Source organism: Cryptomeria japonica, chromosome 4 (assembly GCF_030272615.1).
Source record: "Cryptomeria japonica chromosome 4, Sugi_1.0, whole genome shotgun sequence".
NCBI lineage: Eukaryota > Viridiplantae > Streptophyta > Pinopsida > Cupressales > Cupressaceae > Cryptomeria > Cryptomeria japonica.
Window position 1 is genome coordinate 307,112,256 of NC_081408.1, and position 25,222 is coordinate 307,137,477.

Here is a 25,222-nt window from a genome sequence, read left to right on the forward strand (position 1 = left end):
ATCACAAAGGTTAAACTAGCAGTGAAGGAATCTCTCTTTCATATAAAGTTTTCTTAAAAGGTTGTACCCTAATTAATTTGCAACCCCCACCAATATATTTATCACAGATAGTGTTTGATATTGTAAATGTATTTTAAAAGATTGTAACATTAAGTGACAAGGGTTAATCATCGAAGTGAGATGAACCTTGTCACTTAATTATAATAGAGGTCAACTAAGGACTAAGGTGTACAAAGGATTTAAACTTTGTAAACAAAATATAGTGCAAGATATTGCAAGAATTCAGTCAAGGAAGTAATGAGTGTCATTTTGCTAAGTAAATCATTTTGAATGCATATGTATACCTTATCTAAAAAAAAATGTGCAACATGTTTCAAATCAGCCTTCTTCATTTGGTTGGTCATTTCAAAATACTTTCTTTGACTTCTAAATACATATTGATTGTGTTTGTAGTCTACAATCAAGTGTCTATATAAAAAAAAATTATATGCAATATGCATAATCTTGAGTCGTATTTTGTCAATGAAAACTTAAGGGCTTGAGCTTTGTAAGGAAAAGCTTCATATATCAAGTCCATTTGAAATTATAGCTTCCATATCTAGTTGTTATAATGTTTTAATTTTCCAACTCTATTTCACAAGATATAAATCACTTATTACAATCGATTCTAATCACCCACTCTATACTTTTATTAGAAAATCCTTTGATGTGTAGATTATTTGTTTATATTTTTATAATTCTTGCAATGGTAAAGGGGAATGCTTGTAATGGCCATACTTTAAATACCTATGCATCTACATCTATAGAGACTACAACTTCTACATATTTCAAAATCTCTTTTAGCTCTATTGTGAGCCAGTCAACATGCCAAGGGCTAGTGACAAACAAAGTGGGTCTATCTATGTGTCCTTAAAAGGCCCAATTCATGCATAGATGGTTTTTTAAAAAAATATTAAAATACCCTAAACCCTCTCAAAATATTCTAAACGACCATTAATCTTAGTTGATAGTTTATTATAAAATGGTTTGATTGTTTGTTATATTTGTAACCATCAACATTTGCATTCATGAAATCAAAAGAGAACACCCTCCTAGTTTTGCAAAGCTCAATGTGTAATAGAGAAGGGGCTTCTCACATCATTAAGCATGTCCATTTAACAACAAAGCCCATAGAAGTTTAAAGCCTTAGACCTTGACAAATACCTAGAAGAGAGGTTAATTCTTTGACGAGCTTCTTCGGTACTGCTAATAATACTAGGCAAAATAAATCCCTGACACAAGATATGTAATAATGCAAATAAGGGCACATGCCAACCACTGCAAATGACAAACACGTAAGATGTACAAGGCAATGAAGTGAATACTTCAAGAAGCATGCCAGTGCGATTAGCTCCTTCAACCAAGGCTTCTTTGTTGCAAAATCCAGGGAAGAAATAGTTGATAAATTGAGGTATTTGTTTCTATTGCATTAAAACCTCAGCTCCAAGTTTGCAAGTCCTTGTGCTAGTCTATACCTTTGGGTAATTTGTTGCCTTCCTAAGAGGAAAATTATTATAGATATACTTATTCCCTAAGGAGGAGATGATTTGGTTATTCATATTTAAGCTTAGGCATTCGTTAAGATATAAACATTGGTATCCAGTCATATGTCAATTGATAATACCAACCATGAACTATAGTTGGATGTATAAGTGAGAAAACATCAATAATGTATTTCATCACCATGTTTGATTAGTTTTTAGGGAACACCATGTCTAATGATGTTGGCCATAATTGAACAATGAAATACATGAAACTTGAAGGGTCAAGATGGATCTATGAAGGACCAGAAAATGGAAAGGGATTAATATTAATAATAAAATGAAGGATCATAATGTCAACAAGTGTAGATGTAGGAATAAAGGAGCAGGAGCCGAAGGCATGTTAGAGACGCCTAACTTATACTAATTGTGGCATGGTTGCTCTATCCAAGCTCATCCAACCTACAATGTATCCATAATAGGAGATGCAAAGCACCAAATCCTTTGACAAAGGAAATATTAGCAAAGCATTTTTATATCGTATACATAAAAGTTGCCTGGGGATTATGGAGTCTCTCCATGTGCATCAACAAATCTTTCATTTTCTTTAAAATCTAATTAAAAAAAATTGCAACCACGTGGTAACAATAACTCTCCCTCTTTAACTCTAGGAAGCGACTAAACTCCACACAAAATAGCACTCCTTACAGTTTTTAAAATCCGCAAAACACAACGAATTTCTGTGAAATTTTCAGGAGTGAAATCTATATGCTCTGCATCCCCATTGCTGTTAAACCACAAAAAATTGGACGAAAAAACAGTGTTTTGCAGATCTGAAGTTTTTTGGAGTGCCATTTTGTGTGGAGATTAGCCTGTACCTTAACTCTCAATGATAAGACTTAATGCACAATTTTTTTATCAGTTTCCTTTGCAGCTTGTACTATTATCTTGAATAACTTGTTTCACTCCAACTTCTTTGCAGAGAAAAAATCATCAAGTTTATCATTATAGAGACAACTTCAGCCAGATATCTTTGTTCACACTTTATACCCTATTGCGAGGAATTCATAATGCTCACTTAACAAAATAGTTTTTGTTAATTCAAAAACGTTGTCACAATCTTCAAACCCAAGGGGCATTCTGTGAAACGAAACATATACTTGTCAAATTTACGTGTTAAATTTTTTAGACAAATGAAAAAATGATATTTTTTAAGTGCTCCAGCTGGCAAAACTCATTGGTACAACCTCACCATGAGGGTCTAATAAGTTCCACCAGCATGCTTTCACAAGGTCAAGCCCAAGATAAATGTTAAGAGTACATTCATTCCACCAATATATAAAAAGCAAAAGGGGTAGTTCTGTTCCATGAGGAAAATTTAAACGTCTTTATAAGCTTGTAAAGTAATGAACAAGTGCACAAAGGCTACTCAGTGGAGCACCCATATTAATCTTATCCATTGGCTTCTCTCTTCACAATCCTACTATACAAATACAAGATAAATGAAAGTAAAACACATCATTGCCCTTGGATGATGTAGGTGGCTTTTGTCCAAGGGAGAAAACAACGATAATGTACGTCATTGTCCATGGCCAGTGGTGTTGACCATAACCGAATGGCCTGAGGATTAGATGATTTAGCAACTAATCTTCAAGCAATGGCCTAAGGATTAAGGTAGAATATTTACATATCGTCTTAAGATAAAAACTTAAAAATATCAACAATACCATCCATGGATGATGGTCGCTTTTGTCCAAGGGGAAAAACAACAATAAAGTTCTTTGTTGCCCATGGCCAGTGATGTTGGCAATAATTGAACAATCAATTACATGAGACCTGAATGGTTGAGATGGGTCTAAAAGTTATGCAGGGAAAAAAGTTCTTCAAATTCAAACAAAATGAAAGATCGTAAAGTGAATAGATGTATAGGTGTAGGCATAAAGGAATCTTTCCTAAATCATGATCATGCCAACATAGGTGCTCTAGCTGAGTTCATCCCAGTACTACAATATATCAGCAACAGGAGATGCAAGGAGCCAACAAGTCCCTTGACAAAAGAAATGTTACTAAAGCATTATCAGAGTGTATGCAAACTTATTAAAAAATGGTGTTGCCTTGAGGATTTTGAGAGTTTTCCATGTAGATCAACAATTACATCATTTTCTTTCAAAAACCCAATTACAAAGATAGCAACTAGTACTGAGTAACAAGCAAGTTCCTCTCCAAAGCACTCAACAATAAGATAATGCACAAAGTTTCATCAATTTCACATAGCAGATTTTCTTCACACGTGGTAATATCATCTTCAAATAGCTTATTTCTCGCCAACCTCACAAAATTTCATCAATTTGAGGTTGTCAATACATGGACAATTTCAATCAAATGTCTACGTTTCCACCTTCTGTCCCATTTCATTTGTACATACAGTTGCGAACAATAGTGTTAGGATTTACTACTGCAAAATAGTTGCAACTGTCCTAAAAATCATAACATTTAGCTTAAGGAAATAAAAACCTTTAGGAGTCGAATGTACAAGAGTACAATTTCAAGAGGGAAAAATTAATAATAATATTTCTCATATGCTCCAACTGGGGCATAAGTTGTAGGTACAACATTATCATGAAGGTCTGAAAAGTTCCTTTCGGCATGCTTTCACAAGGTCAAGTCCAAGAAAAATGTTGAGTATGTTCATTCCAACCATACCCAAAAATGCAAGGGGCAGTTCTATTCCAGGAGGAAATTTTGAACGATCTTTAATAAGCTTATAAGTAATAAACCAGTGCAGAAAGGTTCTGGCTGAGAAGAAAGCTAACCAGTGGAGCCCCCATTCTATTCTTGTTCTTTGGCTTTTCTCTTTTCTCAATCCTGCCATACGGAGAACTCTTCGTAGATGTAAAAATATTGAATGCAACTGCAAGAAAAGAAAATGGAAAACATCAGATTCTAGAACTTCAAATAATTATCTTATTCTGCATTTATAAATGCTTCAAATAAGTACTAAGCCATGTATATGAGAAAAAGAGAATACAAAAACAACAAACATAGTTCATAATCAAGATCTCTTCTCAGCCTTCAAAATTATCTGAATTCATGAAGTGTGATTACATTATCCATTCTATTTTTGTGCGCAACATCACAGTCAGCTCAGCATTAAGATGGTCCTTAAGATCAGACAAACTAGTTCCCCTGTTTGATTGCAAAGGTGTGAAACATGCTTTCTTATCATTAGACCCTATGAACAGAATCTACTGATTTTCTAATTATAAGTCATGCACAAACCTCTTATTTCTAATAGGATCAACATTTGATGTCAATTGTCACCTCTACCAGTTTGGAAACCATGTAAATGAATCTCATAATTTCTTCTTTTCATAAAGTAAATATTGTATTCATATTGAAAAAAGTTACATAAAAGGAGGCCTTAGAAGGACAAAAATCAGCCAAAATCACGATTATGAAAAAAATCAGCAACATATGAGATGCTAGAGAAACCCATTGTCTACAACGGAAAACTAAAATCCCCAGAACAAAGAATTAGTCACAGCTGGATAATGCAATTAGGCAGCTGAAAAGCACCTTTTATGCACATATGATTAGCTATAGGGATGAGTCTCAAGTGATTCAAACAGTCAAGAGTACTACATATGAGCATCCGATGGCCATTGGTAAATTATCCATGAGACTAGATTGATTTACCACAGTAATCCTCAAAACATCTTCAGAAAAGGGACTGCTTATAGTATTCATTATTTTGCTGAAAAAAAGTAGCCTTGAGCTGGATGGAGGTGGATTTTCTCTTCAAATCATGCAGCTGCAAAGAATTCGGGGTCATATTAACTTGCAGATGCACGGTTGATCATTATAAGTGAGCTGGCATTGGTGAAACTTTTTCCTCCGAGAACTTTGACAAATTAGGGGAAAAGGAAGATCAGCTGCTCTTATATAATCTAAATGATCATTTGTGCATTTTCACACAAGGAAATTGATGACTTGTAAAATTTGATCTTGTCGGTGAATTCCGTTGCATAACTGAACCAATAAATGTCATCAGGCCAACCATTGACTCCTATAACTTTCCTTTCAAAGGTATCTTACTCTCCTATGGAGGTCATTTCTTCATGTGCATATTCCACATTAATGCTATAGACAATGCATTACAACTCAAAGTAACTTGAAAATGAGAAGCTTTTGGAGAAAATTGTGTGCCAAAGTTTCACATCAACATTTCAAATCACACATAATTTATAAGTTATAACCAATCACTATTTCTTTAATAATTAAATAATTTCTATTCCAATTAAAAGCATAATGATAATAATTATGACTAATACTTTAAATGTAAAAGCATTTATTATTTTTATATTTATCAATAGCTATTTAAACTAGCATGTCATTAATTAGCACCTTTAATTACTAACTAACTAATTAAGAAATGCATAAATTACACTAATTAAGTTGTAATAGTTCACTTAGATGACCGCAGATAATTTTTAAATCATGCAGATCAACGAAAAGTTCATTCACTCACATTATTCAATTTCACTTGCTTCACATTTTCATTTAGGATTCATGGGTTTCGAGATCTCTGAATTACAGGTCACTCAACTGAAAAATTCCACTTACCTTCTAACATCACTGTTTTATTTCAATTTTTTAATAAGCAAAAAGACTATGCAAGAAGTTGGATTGCAAATTATTAACTTAGAGAATATAATACCTGATTTTTGTGTCTTCCTTGAGTCTACTATGCATATGTCAAAGAAGAATTCCTTGTTTTGCTTATACATTAAAAACTCCACAATGGTTACTCACATAATTCACAAACCCAACAAGTACTTATCGAGTTTCCAAGTACTTGCAAGTTTAATCCTTGCATGAGTCTTTTCAATATTAACTCGTCGAGTTTAGCAAAAACTCGTGAGTCTTTTGGCGAGTGCTCGCCAAAACTCACTGAGTTCGACCTGATAAATTGCCACTGTAGGTAAAACACATCAAATGCAAGTAAAATGTGGAAAAATGTAGGGTTAAATTTGCCATTCACATTGTTTACAGTCTATAAAACCTTGCAATCACCCCTCCATTACACAAAGAGCAGCAAGCACGAATTTAAGAGCATATTGGGAAATTTTCAGGCATTTTGAAATTTTTTCCAGATTTTCAGATTTGCAACAGGTTAGTTTTTTGCCCCTAGACCCCCGTGAGGGCTGCTGCCCCTCAACCCTGCTACAGGGGGTACTGCCCCTCAACTTTACTAGGGGGACTGCCCCCAGACCCTTGTGAGGGGTGTTGCTCCTCGACCCCATTGGCAGAGTTGCCCCTAGACCCCCACCAAACTCATTTGATACATTTTGCAGCTATATTTTGTATAAAATTTATATTTTTTTACAAAAATTTAAAGTTTTTTTCAAGGTGTTAAGTTTTACCTAGTTTTCCCCGAGCAATATTCAAGTCGAATTTTTTTGGCTTGCCAAATACTCTCTATGTCTGTGTTTGCGAACTATGGTTGCTCATATTTCCTCTACATCAAGAAAAAAATATTGTAATGCACATGAATAGCTCTTCTGTCACTTTTGCATCATCCTTGAATGACACACTATAAAGTATGTCTGATTCAAGTAATATCCTGTAGCATTGAGGAAATAATGCATTTGTCAATCTATCTAAAATCATTAATATCCCAAATTAACCTATTCAAGAATTAAGGTATATAAATACTAGAAGAGACAGCGAAAGGTTGGAAGATAGATGCCACTTGGAGTTTGGTCCCCTCCTATAGTGGGGAGTTAATAAATTAAATTTTAATGGAGCTTCAAGGGGGAATCCAAGAATGGTTTGTGGCAGATAAATATTCATGATGCACAAGGGGAGAAACTATATGGTAACTCGTTATTTTTGGGCATCCACATTAATAATGAGGCAGAGTGGGAAGCACTTATGGAAAGATTAGGAGTGGAAAAAGAGCAAAACATAAAGAATATAATGGAGAGAGATTATTTCATCATGATAAAAGATTTGGCCAAGGGTAGAATCTAACAGGAAGTTGAATAGATATGTAGAAGAAGCACAACTTATAAAGAAAAACTTGGATACTATACGTTTTGAGCATTGCAAATAAAAACTGAATTTTGCAGTGGACTATTTGACCAATGCTGGGGTTGACCGAGCACCACTTATGGCAATTTGCAGTCATAGTCTAAAATCTTGGAGCAGCCTAGCTTTTTTTAAATCCTTCGAACCCCCCTAGAATCAAGCATTATAAATGATAAGAGGCCCATAGGGGTAGTCAAGATAACTTAAATCAGTATGATAAGGAGTTGTTCACCTAGTAATTATGGGATGGTGGTAGAATAGCGTGATGATAGAATGTTTGGGAGGTGTACACTGCATTAATGAGCTCTAGCATGTTAGCAACATAGGGAGGTAAGGTGTTTTATTGATTGAGAAATGTGTGTTTGGTTCACTGTCTACAAGTGCCTACATTATGTTTTCTATTGCAGAGCAACAATCTGAAGGTTGCAAAGGAGTCATGGCAGTGCATCAAGGAATTCCTAATAAGCAATTGCAGTGAGACAGTATTTTATCCTATAAAAATCCTACAAAGTTGGGTCTTATAAAATGTGTTATGGAGGAATAGGTGCTGCAGATTGGTCTTCTCTATAAGGCACTAATTAAAGGCAACTTAATTTCAAATTTAGTTTGTTTCATTTCAGATGGGGTATTGTGTCTATGGTTGATTAGGACATTTCTTCCAAATCAATTTGATAGGAGGTTTGTTCCTATAGCAAGCAAAGAGAAAGAAACTGAGCACAAATGTCTAAGTTTGGAATATCATGGGCTAGGTGGGAAGAGCTAAGAAATGAACTCTTCTAAAAATGTTCTCTGGAGATATGCCCAGGTATTTAGGGGTTTGCATGTGCACCACCACAAAGGGAGGCCCAAAATTGGAAGTGACTATGCAATGCCACTTTTGAAGCGCCTCTCAACATTGTTCAAGGCGTAGGTGTCAAATCTGCTATGGGGTCCAATTTCCTTCATTGGTAAACTATTATTCTAGAAGAGCTGTGAATTCAAATGCTCCCTAGGTGGAAGAGGGGGTATATACAGTTCACACTTTGAATGTGTCTCATGAATGTTAGGGGGATGGTATGAGTTTACATATGTGATATTTGTTTTCCTTTGTTTGTTCTTACTTTTGATCTACGTGTTGTTTGAGCAGGTGTATGCTCTTTTGGCATTTGTCTCTTTCTAACAACTAGTTATGGTTGAGGTTTTTTGGGTGTAGGCCTAGCATAGCATTTTATTGTCTTCTGATGTTTGGTCTCTCTGATATTGTAATAATTTTATATTCTCAAGGGTGGGGACCCCTATAAAACCCCCACTACTTTATCTAAGAATCCCTCAAGGATTTTCTCCATCAACTAATCTCAACACTCAAACTATGGGCTATAAAACTAGTACCAACTCATGTAGATCCATCCAAACTGACTGATCAAAAACAATGCATGCAATGGTGATGCCATCCATGTGATTGATTAAGCTAATCTCTATCCAATCCAATGCACCAAACATGTGTTATATGCATAGTTACAAGAATCAAACTTGGATAGGATTCATTTGCAATTTTTTACTCAAACTCACGACTCGGACATGGCGAATTGAAAATTCATGAATTGGAGAGATGTTTTAAGGATTTAAAACTTTTATTATGCACCCTTCACCAAATCAACTTTAAAGACATAATAAGCTAATCAAATAGAAGCTCCTTTGATCACATACATAAGTATGCAGTGATCAAATGAGTACAAAAGTGGATTTAGTTGAAGGAAATATTTTCAAGTATATAAATATTGTCAAGTGTTCCATATATACAAAACTCATGGATTATGAAATGTATGGCATCAAAATAAAAACTCAAGCATATAACCATGTCTAAGAGGAGCCTACATAGCTCAACCCAATATATGATAAGTAATGCACTAGCATCTAAGATAGATCCTTGATGATGATGCAGCCATGATATTTGTCTATTTGTTAGCGACATCAACATCTAAGGGATCTATTGATACTCTCTCCTATGTCATGGCTACTACATCATCCTCAAGATTGGCCTAATTAACCCATGCAAGGTCCTCAATGAAAATAAGTTCCTTATCCTTAAGGATCCACTCTAATTGTGGATCAATCTCCTATAATCTGAAGGGGAATAAGTCAAATCCTAGGATATGCTAGTGATAAGAGCCAAGGTTGTGATAAACATAGGCAAGATCATTCAACCTTTGCACCATCAATCTGTTGCACCTCTTGAAGTATATTGCACAAGAAAACTCCAATTGTGCTTGCATCTTGAAGCACTACATGGTTGGCTCAAGGCACATATGACAAACTTTTAAAAATTTGGCACTTTCACAACAAAACCTCTTATGCATCTGAATTGAGAAAAAAAAAACTCAATCTCATTGTTCAATTTCAATATTAACATAAAAAATGGAAAAGTTTCAAACTAATCTTTGAAATCCAAGCAAAATTAGAATATTGCATGTAAGGGCTTATGAAGTTGATAGTGCCAATCAATGATATCCCATATGAGTTCATATTTCTCCTCAAACCCACCATAGATGGATCTAATGAGCTCCCCGGCCTTGTTCATGCCTTTATACACAATTCATTGTGAGCTTCTCTCCCTCAACAATACAAAGGAAGACAACTATAGGCTCTACAAATTGCGATTAAACAATAACATAAATAACTAGCTATATAATGACTTAAAGATAGGAACATAAAAGCATTAGCAAATAAAAGTTCTATAAATGATAAACTAGTAAGATAAACAATATTAAAATTAAAATCATCAGATTCCCACAATCCATAATAGTATCTATAGCTGCCTCTGGATTTGATTGTGTGACTTTTTTTGCATCAACATTGCGGTTCACACTCTGTGATCCATCATCAGGATGTTTAGAGAATGCTAGGATATGAAAGAAGATAAAGTGCAGACTAAGACAAGCTCAAGGCTATAAAAGAAGTATTGGGAAGAGAGACAAACCCAAGCATGTAGAACAAGTAGAAAAAATAATAAAAATATCCAAAAAAAAATAAAATAGGCTAGGATATTCTTATGGATGCTCCTCTGGTTCGGGCTCTATCAGATGCATTCATTCTTCCCTCCTACACTTGTAATGATATTGATTTTCTTTTTCTGTCTCATTATCATTTTGTTTATGGTTTGTTTCCTTATGGTGCTTTCTTACCTCTTTCTAAGCTACTTGCTGATGGTTGGTTTGGAGAATTGTTATTTGTGATCAGGTGTGGTTTGATTGGTGACAACTATGATGACACCCTGCTAGAGTTTGAGGCACTTATTGATCATGTTCCGCCTTGCCCTTGGTTGTTGCATTAGATGTTTTAAAGGGGATCCACTTCCTATTGGAAACCATGGCTGCTATCACATCTTCTTGTAATATCCCAGTTATTTTTCTTTTTGTTTTTAGGCCAATAATAATCATCCACAAACAGATAACCCGTTAAGGTTAGAAAGCATAAATTGAAAAGTTGCTGAAAAATACAACCCTTCCACTTTCTGATCACCAAGTGCCCAATGTGGGAAGGTGAGAGCATATGGTGAATAGGGGATCGTTAGATTTCAAATCTGCAGAAAGATGAAGTGGAATACAATACCAGGCGGCAAGCCAGCCCCTTTCGCTTATCCAGCGGGAATGCAAGAAACTTGGCGGTGAACCAACCAAGAGAAACACACAAAGGCACAAATCACTCGACTGCGATATTTTAGCGGGAGGATTGAAATTACAAACAAACTCAACTCAACCGCTTATGCAGCGGGAGGACCATTACAATCAATCATCACTCGACCGCTTATGCAACGGGAGGACTGAATTACAATTCAATTGAAATAGGCGGCAAGCCAGCCTCTTCCACTTTTCAGTGGGATGAGAGTTACAAGCCAGACTTGGTTAGTAGTACTACTACTTAACCTTCCAATAATCAAGATAGTGAGAGAAGAGTAATGCTGAACATCCAAATAATAAACATGAAATTTCTGCTAACATCAAAATCTGCAGGCTGGAAATGCAAAACCAACAGCCTATGGATTCACTAAAACGCTCATAACTCTCATTACTCACCCAATTCACCCAAAATCAGTTCTAAACTAAAGCTACACCAGCCACAATGAAAACAAACCCAAAGGAAGCTATCAAAACACCCATATTTATTTTGCACGCTTCCCAATGCACTCACTAAACCCAACGCCTAACCAGAGAAGTTCGATTTTCATTATAAAATTCCACACTAAACATAATATGCTAAAAACTTACAAGATGCATCGCCAGTGGTAGGAAAGATGGATGAGCCGGTACCCAGAATGATGGAATCACCTGGCCAAGAGGTATGAGCAAAATAAACTTTCAGCAGTTCTACGACTAGCAACCAGAAAACACTCCAATCTCACACAAAACACTCCACAATCTGTAACTCACTCACCAAAAGCACTGGAAATACATGGACACAGCTAGGTACCATCTTGCAAGTACAAAACTGAGACTTAGCTAGGAAGCCACACTTCGAAGCTCAAATTTTCAATCGCCAATTCGGCAACATAACGATGCAAATTCATATGATAACAAAAAAGAGAGCCCAAGGCTCTTATTTATAACCTCCAACACCACCAAAATTCAAATGCAAATGCTCACAAATGCACCCAAATCCACTTTTTCCATTTGCATTTCATTTACCAAGTGGACCCAAGGATGGCGTCCAAGCCATAAGCCAAATTCACGCCAAGTAAGCATAAAATTACGATTTTGACTTAGCAAAATATTTTTGGTGAATGAAATAATATCTCCTAATATAAAATGGCGCCCCTTTCTAGACATAATGAATTGCCTAGCACTTAGGAGACATTATGTGCAATTTCCATAGTCATTAATCAATATCAATAATATTTAATTATATCACTTATGACTCCAATACTGATTATTGCCAAAACCAGGATGAAGTTGAGCCAAGAAGACCACTGAACCGCTGTAGGATCAAGACCCTGTCCACTGCCAAAAATAGAAATACGCCATACTGCCACTTACTAAAAATAGTAAGTCATGAACTACTGCTCCGAAAAGCATGATCTTCGCACCTAGTGATAGAGCATGGAGAGCTCAGTAGGACAGTATCACCAAAACGACCAACCCCTAACTTACTAAAAATAGTAAGTTCTCGCCTCATCAATGCTTGACCCTCATTCTTCATTCCACCTAGCCTACGGGTCTCAAGAATAGGCTAATGGACCACTGGAAAGACATCAACGAGAAGGGGACATTACAGTCCGCCCTCCCCAAAATTGCTTGTCCTCAAGCAACTGTAAGGCTGGATGCAGTAAAATCTCCTCATTTTCCCACGTAGCATCCTCTGCTGGTAAATTTTTCCATTTGATCAAGTATTCCTTGATCACCCTTCTCCTCAAAGAACGTTCCTTGAAATCAAGGATAGCTTCAGGAACCAAAACTAGCTCTCCCTCCTCATCAAGCGGGGGTAACTCAGATGAAGCAACAACGTTGTGTCCCAAAGCCTTCTTGAGGCGTGACACATGAAATACATTATGAATCCTGTTGCTTGCTCGTAATTCCAGCTCATATGCCACTTCTCCAATTCTCTTGCTGACTCTAAAAGGCCCATAGAATCGTGGCTTCAATTTCTCAACCCCACTCTTCTTGAGAGTAGACTGTCTGTAGGGCTGGAGCCTCAAGTAAACCATGTCACCCACCTCAAAGGTGCGCTCAATTCGTTGCTGATCAGCATACAACCTCTGCTGATTCTGTGCATGCTGGAGATTGTACCTCAGAATATCCTGACTTTGTTGCATCATATCCTTCGCCTGAGGGGTTCTGCTATCACCAAATACTAAGTCAACAAAGCTAGGAGCTTCATAACCGTATAGTGCCATGAATGGTGACATCCGGATTGACATGTGGTATGAGGAATCGTAGCAATACTCTCCCAGGTGAAGTCATCTCACCCATGCATTCTGCTGCTCCGAGACATAGTTTCTAAGATACCCTTCCAACCACTTATTCACTATCTCGGTTTGCCCATCAGTTTGTGGGTGATAACTTGTGCTTGGAATGAGCACAATATCAAATAATCTGAAGATCTCCTGCCAAAAGGCACTTAGGAACTTGTTGTCCCTATCACTCACAATGTTCTTTGGTAACCCATGCAATCTGAACACATCCCGAAAGAACACTTCGGCAACCTGAGCTGCTGTAAAAGAGCTGGTGATGGAGAAAAAATGACCAAACTTAGTTAGCCTATCTACCACCACATAAATACTATCCTTCCCTTGAGCTTGTGGCAACCCAGTGATGAAGTCCATGGAAATACTTTCCCATTTTTGACCAGGAATAGGCAAGGGTTGTAACAAACCAACTGGCAGAGTGTGCTCATCTTTGTTTCTCTGACATGTATGACACTCCTTAATGTACTTCAAAACATCATTTTTAAGTCCCTTCCAAGAAAATCTCTCTCGGATCTGCTTGTATGTTTTGAAGTAACCTTGGTGATCAGCGAGGGGAATGTCATGGAAAGTCTTCAAAATCTTCTCTTTTAGCTTAGATTCAACCCCTATGAAGATCCTTCCTTTGTACAGTATCAACCCCTCAGCCAATTTGTACCTTTCATCATGAAAAGTGCCTTCTATAATGTTGGTTGTAAACTGATTTTTGGCATAATCAACAATCAACAACTCCCTCCAATCAACAGTAAGCTCGCATAGTGAGCTTAAATGGGGCCTTTTGGATAAGGCATTAGCCACAACATTGTTTTTTCCCTTAACATACTCAATATCGAAATTGTAAGCTTGCAGCTTACTAACCCACTTCTGTTGTCTTTCATTCAAATCCTTCTGATGAATGAAATGTTTAAGACTATTATGATCAGTCTTAACAATGAACTTACTCCCCACCAGATACTGCTTGAACTTCGCAAGGGCATGCATTATGGCAAGCATTTCCTTGTCATAAATCGAATATAGCCTTTCAGGTCCTCTCAACTTCCTGCTCTCGAAGACTATAGGATGCTTATGCTGCATGAGGACTGCACCAACACCTTCTTCAGATGCATCACACTGCAGCTCAAAAGGTTTGGTGAAATCAAGCAAAGCCAAAACATGGTAGGAACTCATGATCCCCTTAAATCGCCCAAACACTGTCTGTGCCTTTTCGGACCATTCAAAAGCTCCTTTCTTTGTAAGATCTATGAGGGGGGTAGCCAACCGAGAATATCCCTTCAGAAACCTTCAATAAAAACCACACATACCCAAAAATCCCTTCAAATGTGTTATGTTTTCCAGAGGAGGCCAATCAATGATGGCTCTAATCTTTTTCAGGGTCCACCTTCACACCACCTGCACTGATAATGTGACCAAGGTAGAGCAACTCTTCCATTCCAAACTCACATTTGGACTCCTTGGCAAACAGGGATTCGGATTCTAGTATGCTTAGCACCTCATCCAAGTGTTGTAAATGCTCCTTCCAAGATTTGTTGAATATGAGTATGTCATCAAAGAATATCAAAACAAACTTCCTTAGCTGTTCTTGGAAGATTTTGTTCATACACGACTGAAATGTAGCGGGTGCATTAGTCAAGTCAAAGGGCATGACTAGGAACTCAAAATGCCCAAAGTGGCATCTGAAAGCGGTCTTCTCCACATCTGAAGCTCTCATTCTAATCTGATGATACCCCAACCTGAGGTCAATCTTAGAGAACACTGCACCATGTAGCTCGTCAATGAGCTCATCAATTCTCGGGATAGGATACCGATTCTTGATAGTTTTCTAATTCAAGGCTCTGTAATCCACGCACATGCGCATAGTCCCATCCTTCTTTCTCACCAAAACAATAGCCGAAGCAAATGGGCTTTTGCTAGGCCGTATGTAACCCATGTCAAGCAATTCCTGGATTGCTTTCTCAATCTCATCCTTCTGCTTCTTTAGGATACCGATAAGGAGTAGTCATAACTGGCTTAGCTCCTTCTTCAAGCTCAATGATGTGTTCATCACCTCTTTCAGGGGGTCTGCCAGGAGGTGGGTTTTCAAACACCATACTTCTCTTGGTTATCAAGGCTTGAATGTCTTCAGGATAATTCCGATTTTCTTTTTGTGGTTCTGAGGGCATGACCATGACCTTACTTCTATCTGTGATCATTGCTTGAGTGTCTGTGGAATAGTTGCCCTTATCTACCAATGGATTTGAAGGCATTATCAAACACTCTGTTGCCCACTCCACCTGATTATGGCGGATCAGCCTTTCCATCCTTTTCAAAGATACAACTTTAAGTCCACCATGTGACATTCTTCTCAATACTACCTTCTTCCCCTCAGATATGAATTTCAACTCCATGGTTTGCAAATTTAGTGTGATCTCACCAAGAGATCTCAGCCATTGAATCTCGAGGACTGCATCATCAGTCCCACCAATGCTAACCACAAAGAAATCATCTCTGATTTCATGGTTTCCCAACTTCAGAGACATGTTGAAAATCATCCGGTTGCAGGATATAGTGGAGCCATCTGCTACCATGACTTTGAAGCCCTCAATTTCCTCTGGCACTAGTCCTCTCTTAGCAACAATCCTTTCATCAATGAAGTTGTGTGTCGCTTCTGTGTCAATGAGAGCAATGACACAATGCTCTCCAATCACACCCCGAACTCTAAAGGACTCATTTTTGTGAATGCTCGAGAGTTGAGCAACCACTCTATCTTCTGACCCAAATTCAGGCCCTTCAGGAGCCTCTTCATACTCGTTGTCCTCAACTTCAGTTTGTTGTTCTGAAATTTTAGAATCTGATCCATCCGCAGAATAGCACTCCATCTGATGCAAATTGCCCTTTCCATGACACTTATGTCCTAGGGCCCAAGGTTCTCTGCAAGAATAACAAAGATTATTCTTCCAAAGCTCTTGACAGAGCTCATCATCCATTCGCGGAGGGAACCTCTTGGTTTGATTTGTGAACTTCTTCTTATCCTTTCTGAAAGAAAAAGGCTTGGACTGAATTTTATTCCTTGGGGCAGCCAACTCCATGCTTCGAGATTTCTTAATAGCTTCTGCCAAGGTGGGCGGATCAAATGCTTTAACCCAACCTTTCAAAGGTTCTTCAAGTCCTTCAGTGAAAAGGACAACTAACCGCTTCTCAGAGATGCTACTTACCATAACTGACAAATTTTGGAATTCAGTTACGTAAGTGTCCAACGAACCTTGCTGCTTGAGTTGTGCAAGTTCTCTAAATTTTACCTCTGGATCCTTGGTGTCGAATCTCTCAATCAGCTTGTTGGTGAAATTAGCATAGGTGGTGATCAAGTTATGACCAAGGGTGACCAACCCATGGTACCACCATTCGTGGGCCACTCCATCCAAGTGCAAGGTAGCAAATTTGATGACATCTTCTTCCGGCATAGGCCTCAAGGACAAGTAATTGTCCAACTTCTGCACCCATGCTCTAGTTGTGCTCTTAGCGCTTCCATCAAAGTGTGCTAAGGTCACTCTTCCAAGAGCTTGCTGATAATCTCTTGGGGCAGCAAACTTATAGTCATTCCTCCTTCCTCTCTTCATTTTCTGATTCATAAACTGATCCAGAGTTAGGATATCTCGGATCTCACCAAGGAGAGAAGCATACTCCATGTAGTTGTTTCTTATTTCATCAGTTGTAGGTATCTCTATTTCAGCTTGTTGTACTTCTCTTGGCAGAAATACAGGTTGTAGAGGTCTTGGGGTTGAACCTCCATTGTTGCTCCCGTTGTTACTCCCATTTCCATTGCCTACAGGAGCATTAGAAGTGTTGGCTTCCGGTCCATTGTTGGGTTGGTTAGGGTTCCCAACAACGTTCTGGTTAAGTTTGGCCAGCAGTAGAGACATCATGTCCATCATGGCATTGAATTGTCTCTCAGCCTTCTTATCAGGTGCCTCATTTTGTTTTGTAGCCTTGTCTGCCATAGAATCCACTGAGTCTGAAGAATCTAAATCTTTCCCTTTGTTCCTCAGTACTTCTGAAAATGTGTCCTCTTCCGACACTATCAGAATCTGAAACTGCAGTCTCTTATGTTCTCGGTTGTAGTATATGACGTCTCTATCACTCATGGAGACTTCTGAACCCACTGAAACTCACAAGCTGGAAGGAAAACCAACTCTGATACCATTGTAATATCCCAGTTATTTTTTTTTTGTTTTAGGCCAATAATAATCATCCACAAATAGATAACCCGTTAAGGTTAGAAAGCATAAACTGAAAACTTGCTAAAAAATGCAACCCTTCCACTTTCTGATCACCAAGTGCCCAATGTGGGAAGGTGAGAGCATATGGTGAATAGGGGATTGTTAGATTTCAAATCTACTGAAAGATGAAGTGGAATACAATACCGGACGGCAAGCCAGCCCCTTCCGCTTATCCAACGGGAATGCAAGAAACTTGGAGGTGAACCAACCAAGAGAAACACACAAAGGCACAAATCACTCGACCGCGATATTTCAGCGGGAGGACTGAAATTACAAACAAACTCAACTTAACCGCTTATGCAGCGGGAGGACTGAATTACAATTCAATTGAAATAAGCGGCAAGCCAGCCTCTTCCACTTTTCAGCGGGATGAGATTACAAGCCAAAATTGGTTAGTAGTACTACTACTTAACCTTACAATAATCAAGATAGTGAGAGAAGAAGAGTAATGCTGAACATCCAAATAATAAGCATGAAATTTCTGCTAACATCAAAATCTGCAGGCTGGAAATGCAAAACCAGCAACCTATGGATTCACTAAAACGCTCATAACTCTCTCATTACTCACCCAATTCACCAAAATCAGAACTAAACTAAAGCTACACCAGCCACAATGAAAACAAACCCAAAGGAAGCTATCAAAACACCCATATTTATTTTGCACGCTTCCCAATGCACTCGCTAAACCCAACGCCTAACCTGGGAAGTTCGATTTTCGTTATAAAATTCCACACTAAACATAATATGCTAAAAACTTACAAGATGCATCGCCAGTGGTAGGAAAGATGGATGAGCCGGTACCCAGAATGATGGAATCGCCTGGCCAAGAGGTATGAGCAAAATACACTTTCAGCAATTCCGTGACCAGCAACCAAAAAACACTCCACAATTTGCAACTCACTCACCAACAGCACTAGAAATACATGGACACAGCTAGGTACTATCTTGCAAGTACGAAACTGAGACTTAGCTACGAAGCCAGACTTCGAAGCTCAAATTTTCAATCGTCAATTCGGCAACATAACGATGCAAATTCATATGATAACAAAAAAGGGAGCCCAAGGCTCTTATTTATAACCTCCAACACCACCAAATCCAAATGCAAATGCTCACAAATGTGCCCAAATCCACTTTTTCCATTTGCATTTCATTTACCAAGTAGACCCAAGGATGGCGTCCAAGCCATAAGCCAAAATTCACGCCAAGTAAGCATAAAATTACGATTTTGACTTAGCAAAATATTTTTGGTGAATGAAATAATATCTCCCAATATAAAATGGCGCCCCTTTCTAGACATAATAAATCGCCTAGCACTTAGGAGACATTATGCGCAATTTCCATAGTCATTAATCAGTAGCAAAAATAATCAAATTAATTAAATATTAAACCTTAGGATAAGGAAATAATATTTAATTATATCACTTATGACTCCAATACTGATTATTGCCAAAACCAGGATGAAGCTGAGCCAGAAAGACCACTGAACTGTTGCAGGATCATGACAGTGTCCACTGCCAAAAATAGAAATACGCCATACTGCCACTTACTGAAAATAGTAAGTCATGAACTACTGCTCCGAAAAGCATGATCTTCGCACCCAGTGACAGAGCATGGAGAGCTCAGTAGGACAGTATCACCAAAATGGCCAACCCCTGACTTACTAAAAATAGTAAGTTCTCGCCTCATCAATGCTTGACCCTCATTCTTCATTCCACCTAGCCTACGGGTCTCAAGAATAGGCTAATGGACCACCGGAAAGACATCAACGAAAAGGGGACATTACACTTCTCCATGTGTTGCTGAGCCTCTACAAATTGCTCCTCCAGATTTGGAGGAGGGTTCCATTGATGATGGGGGCTGATGTCTTAGTTTTGCTTGCTCCTCCTGAGGAAGGTTCTAGTGATTGGTTTCTCTGTCTGGTTTAGATGTTGGTCTTTCAGGCAGTTTTGATGTTGATATATTTCCCTCTTTCTTGAGGCTCTTTGGTTGCACTATTTTGTGTAAGAGAGGGTTTTTGGCATCTTTGATTCTTGATGGCATATTTGGCTTCCTTGTATATACCCCAATTTTGTTATGCTTGGGGTTCTCTTCAGTTTTCATTACGTTGTTTACAACCTGGGGGTGGCGGGTGGTTCTCTGATATTTTGTTTGGGATTATCCTTCTTGGATGGGACTCTATCTTTTAGTAAACAACTCTGTAATATATATATATTTCAATGGCTCCGTCCACTTTTATCAAAAAAAAAAAAAAGACCACTAAAAAGAAAAATGAAAGACAAAAAATTACCCAAAATACAAAGCACATAACAAAAGAAGAAAAATGTAACTAAAATAAAAGAAAGAGGAAACAAAACACAAAAAAATGAAAACAAATCATATGCATATACATATACAAATACACATACACATACACATACATACATAGATATATATATGTGTGTGTGTGTGTGTGTGTGTGTGTGAATGTATATATGTATAGATATATGTATTCATAAATAAAAATTATTTATGAACTTGCATCTATGACCTCCTTCACTAGAAGCTAGATATTCTACACATTGAAACCCACTCGACCACATCAACTCCTATAATGGTCTTAGCATATTAAGGTTGAGACCATAGTTGGAAAACTTGGACTCAGCAAAAACTCAACAAACCCAAAAAAATCGACTCAACAAAAACCTGACAACTTAAAAAATTGCTTAAATTTCATTAGAAACACTTTTGTTCTGAAAAATTTAATGACAAGATGCATCCAATGAGTTCATTAATGAGTATAGAAGTATTTTCTATTAAATTTGATCGGTTTGAATGCAAATTGAGTACAAAATCACATCCTCATGGAATCCTAATGGTTGATAGCCTGATACAATAGATAGCTGAAATAATGAAAATAATAAAACTAAAATTAAATACAACATTTTACATGTTCCTCTTCCCTGATCTACTGAAAACTAGGGGAGAGGTAGAACTAGAGGGTCTTGTCCTTGGAGTCTATTGTGGCTCCTCGCTTGGTAAGAAAGGCAATGACTCCACCTCTATCCTGGTAGTAGATATCAATGGCAATGATTCCTCAACCTCGTCAATGTCATCCAATCCTACATCTCCATATGTACCCACCTCCTCCAATGCCTACTTATCAAAATCAAGAATCTCATCTTCAATAAACAATGGAGGCTGCTCATCCCATCATGTCCAATCATTGTAAGGATCTATCACATCCAAATCAATGGGATCATCTGATTTGTCCTCTACCCTTCTTGTGCGCAGCTGAAGATTGTATTGGACAAAGACAAGGTCATTGAGGCGTTTTTGAGCTAATTTGTTCCTCTTCTTCACATGGATGGCCTCAAATAAGCTCCAATTGCGCTCACAACTAGATGCACTACAAGGTTGGCACAAAATGCAGAGGACTAACCTTTGGAAGTTTGGGTATTGGTGCCCCAATTTGTCCTTCAAGACTCTACAAAATAAAATATTGAAGAGTTAGAAAGCAAAGTAAAAACATATTTTATCAAACTATCAATAGTTGTAAATTTGAAATTTGTAACTTGTAAAATGCATGTGAAAGACTTCAAATTTTATACCTAGTGTCTGAGTGGTTCTTCCTTGGATAGCTAGCTCAAAAGAAAAGAGCCTACGCCTTCCTTCCCTATAACTTTTCAATTCTTGAACAACGAGGTTTCTCACCTCAACCTGGAGTATCATCCTCAAAATGCATGTTGTGATGCCCTTCATAATGTCTCCATTAGGATTTGAAAAGGTATTTGAATAGAAAAATTGAGGGTCGAAGTACCCTACTGCATGGATGTGTTGGTAGAGTTGATCATTCCACCTCCTATCAATAATCTCCCATATGGGATCAAATTTGAGACTGTCCCCCTTCTAATAATATTTGATGGACTCTTTGGCCCTATCAATGGCCTCATAAATATAACCCATTGGGTTTTGGTCCCCATCTACCAAACAAATAACTCCAACCAAGTGCTCCAACACCTACAATTTACAAATACAAAAAGATTAAAGTAACAAATTTATAATTAAAGACTTGAATTTAAAAAAATAAATTATTCAATTTGAATTTAAATTCAAAGTTTTGAAGTTACCTTCACTATCCATGTAGCTCTTTGTGCAGAAAAGTTGTCAAAGGCTCTGCTTGCAACCCTCTCTACTTCAAGCTTCTTTGAATAAGATGAGTCTAGCCATGCTTGATTCACAAACATTTGTTTCAAAATAGTCAATGAACCAATAATGCTTTGCAACGTTAGCAAACCCATTGCAAACCTTGTGACAACCGATCTTACCAACTCTTTCCCTTAGGTGTGATCTCTCATCAAATTAAGAACCCAAGGGTAATTGTAAATAAATTTTGTGTTGCTCATTGCATCATTTACAACCGATGTCACCCAATCAAGTTTGCCTATGTCCTCCAAAATAAGGTCAATGCAATGTGCTACACAAGGTGACCAAAAAAGTGTCCAATGCTTGTTTTGGAGCCAAGACGCAACATTTGTTCTTGCAATATTAGTTATAATTTGCACCACATTTCTATGCCCAGCTCCATGACAACTTCATCAACATTAGAGAGAATGTTTCCATATTTTTTACTTTTTTGGAGGCATCTACCGAGTTCAAAAAAAACTTCCATCTTTTGAAGTTATCCAAAAATTAAGAATTGTGTAGTTTTTACCATTTGTCCACCAATCTGAAAGAATAGTGCAGTCATATTTTTTCCATTCCTTCTTTTGTTCTTCCACTACCAACCTTGCCCTTTCAATTGCATTAATGAGAAACCTACAAGTACAAAGTGAAATTAAGTACATAAATTTGATTTTTAAACAAAAAATAGCCAAAATTCAATATAAATTATTGTAAATTAAAGAACATAAACTTAGCATAAAATCCAACATAAATTACTATAAGTATAAATTGGCATTAAATTGAAATTAATTGATCTCCTACTCAAGTCTTTGCAAGAAAGCGCCTTGTAGCCTTTTCCTACAAATCTCAATGCAATTACAAAATTGTCTCAATAAGGACTACTCGCCACATTGAAAGGAATGTTGTTGAAGAACCAAAATCAATGCATGCTATATTTGTGTTCATGCACCTCCATATTCCACCCAATAGCATAAAATGATAGTTGTGCTCCAGGTGTGTTTTTGGGCACGAAAAAACTGTGGCATGCATGTCGGTGTAGGTGTAGGTGTTGTTACTGGCACTCTACTTGAAGTAGATGTAGTGGAGGTGGATTTGCCTTGGATGCGTGGACCATAAAGAAAGCCACTATGCATTGGCATGTCATATCTTCATCTGATTTTGGTTGGACTTGAGCACCATGACCACCAGTTGTGGATCTTGCTATGGTTTCCCTTGTCCTCTCCTTTTGCAATTTTTTTCTCTTTTGTGGGCTGTAATGTCCCCAACTTGGTTCAAGACAGTTTTAACCGTAATTAATTGATTTCCAATATATTTATAACTTAACTAAATCGATTAAGAGACAAACTATCTTAACACGAATCCAACCTAGGATGTTCTATCTTTTCTTTAATCCATCAAGTACTAGCTATCTCACCATACTAAATAATTAATCCTATTTTTGCTTTATAAATCATTTACACATTAATTAATTTTTAATTAATAAATACTTTGTTTTGGTGATTTAATAAATATTTATTAATTTACTAATTAATAATTACTTTTTATTATATTAATATTAACTATAATTATTATATTAATATTTATTATTATCAATATCTATATTTAGGATCCTTATATTATTCCTTATACTGAATTGAATATATATATATAAATAAAGAAATGAATTAAATTATATAATCAATTATTTATGTATCTACTAATTACTTATTATATAAGTTATTAATATACTGCTGCTTAAATCAGGAACAATCACCATATTTAGTGGTTGTAAAGGCAGACAGATCTGACGCACATCAAATCTGGTCTGCCACTATATGTGTAACTCAGTTTGGCTGTCATCATATTGAAGTCTATACTGATATTACTATTAAATTCTGCATACAGACATTATCAAGCTTCATATATTAGGCATACGTATTAAGCGTATCCCTGTGCATACTACCGAGAACAAAAGATGTTACTGCCTGTAGCTTTATAACAGTTCCGATCTCCTTATTACAGCCTTCGGTATTGGTAATATTCCCTGTAATTATATTATTACTTATTTTAAAATAGTATTATAATATTTGTTGTACTGCAGACATTTCATAAACAAATTGTAATAATTACAATTTTATTACTATTATTATTTTTATTATTCTTCTAAATTAATTTCATTATTAATTCTGTATAAGAATGCAATCGTCTTATATATTAAGCATCTGTAACCTACTAATAATAGTTCTGATCCGCTTAATAGTCTGAGTATTATTGCAAGCAATTGTGCCATTTCTGATTGTTGTGTTTGAACGACATACAATAAGGGTGCCATCTCTGATATATGCCCCTTTGGGATTGTGGATACGGTATTTGGGCCTTCGGCCTTCCTAAGAACTCTTCCGCCTGAAATAGAAAACATTATATATCCCCTCCATGCCCTCTGGCAATGACATGATTAATTATATATATTACATCGGGTGTGACCATTTGAAGATAGAGACATCTTTATTTGCTAAGGTTGTAAACACACCACTTCATCATACTAACCGATGTTCTTATCTTTATGTTGATCTCCTCTTCCCATATGTAATTGGTTGGCTATATAAATTACGATTAGCCTTATTGCCAATCGGTGTATGCTGGTAATTAATCACTATTGTAACGTCTCATAATTGCTGATCATAATATTACTATACCTAGTATAGTGTAAATTCCGTATAGCTAATATCTTAATAACGCACACCATTGAATCTGAATCCGCACATAACAATGGAGTGCGTATGAAAGTTTGAGGTGCTTATGCAAAGTAAATACAAATAATATAAAAATAGTTATCTTTACTCGTATGCACTCACCGGATATTTATTTTATTATTATTATTTATTTATATTACTTATATTATTATTATTTGATAAATATGAATTTAATATTAAGAAATATAAATTTTATATTAAATCTTATTTGTTATTAATAAATAATAATCATATATAACAATAATAATAAATAATAATCATAACAAATAATAATAAACATTAATAAGTATATATTAGAGGAAAATCGTGAAGTCTCATAAATGAGACGATTTTCCAATATTATTAAATGTTAATTAATAAATGTTTTAATTATCCTATTTATTTAATCACAATAATCCAATGTCCAAAGAGGTGTTATGACATGGGCATTCATCTCTTATTATCTCTTTGGTGGTGTTGGGACAAAGCTTGGCATCACAATGAGTAATGCCTACAAGATGGTATTTGAGGCAATTTATACCTCCATGATAT

At 36.7% G+C, this 25,222-nt stretch overlaps 1 protein-coding gene across 1 annotated transcript in view; it reads right to left on the reverse strand.

Moving 5' to 3' along the window:
- Positions 1–3,763: 3,763 nt before the first annotated feature.
- Positions 3,764–25,222, reverse strand: part of LOC131052132 (uncharacterized) — a 76,732-nt gene continuing 55,273 nt past the window's right edge. The window contains exon 3 of the mRNA XM_057986734.2: positions 3,764–4,431. Coding sequence (XP_057842717.1) covers positions 4,138–4,431 — 294 coding nt within the window. The 3' untranslated portion in view covers positions 3,764–4,137. The remainder of the gene's footprint in view (positions 4,432–25,222) is intronic.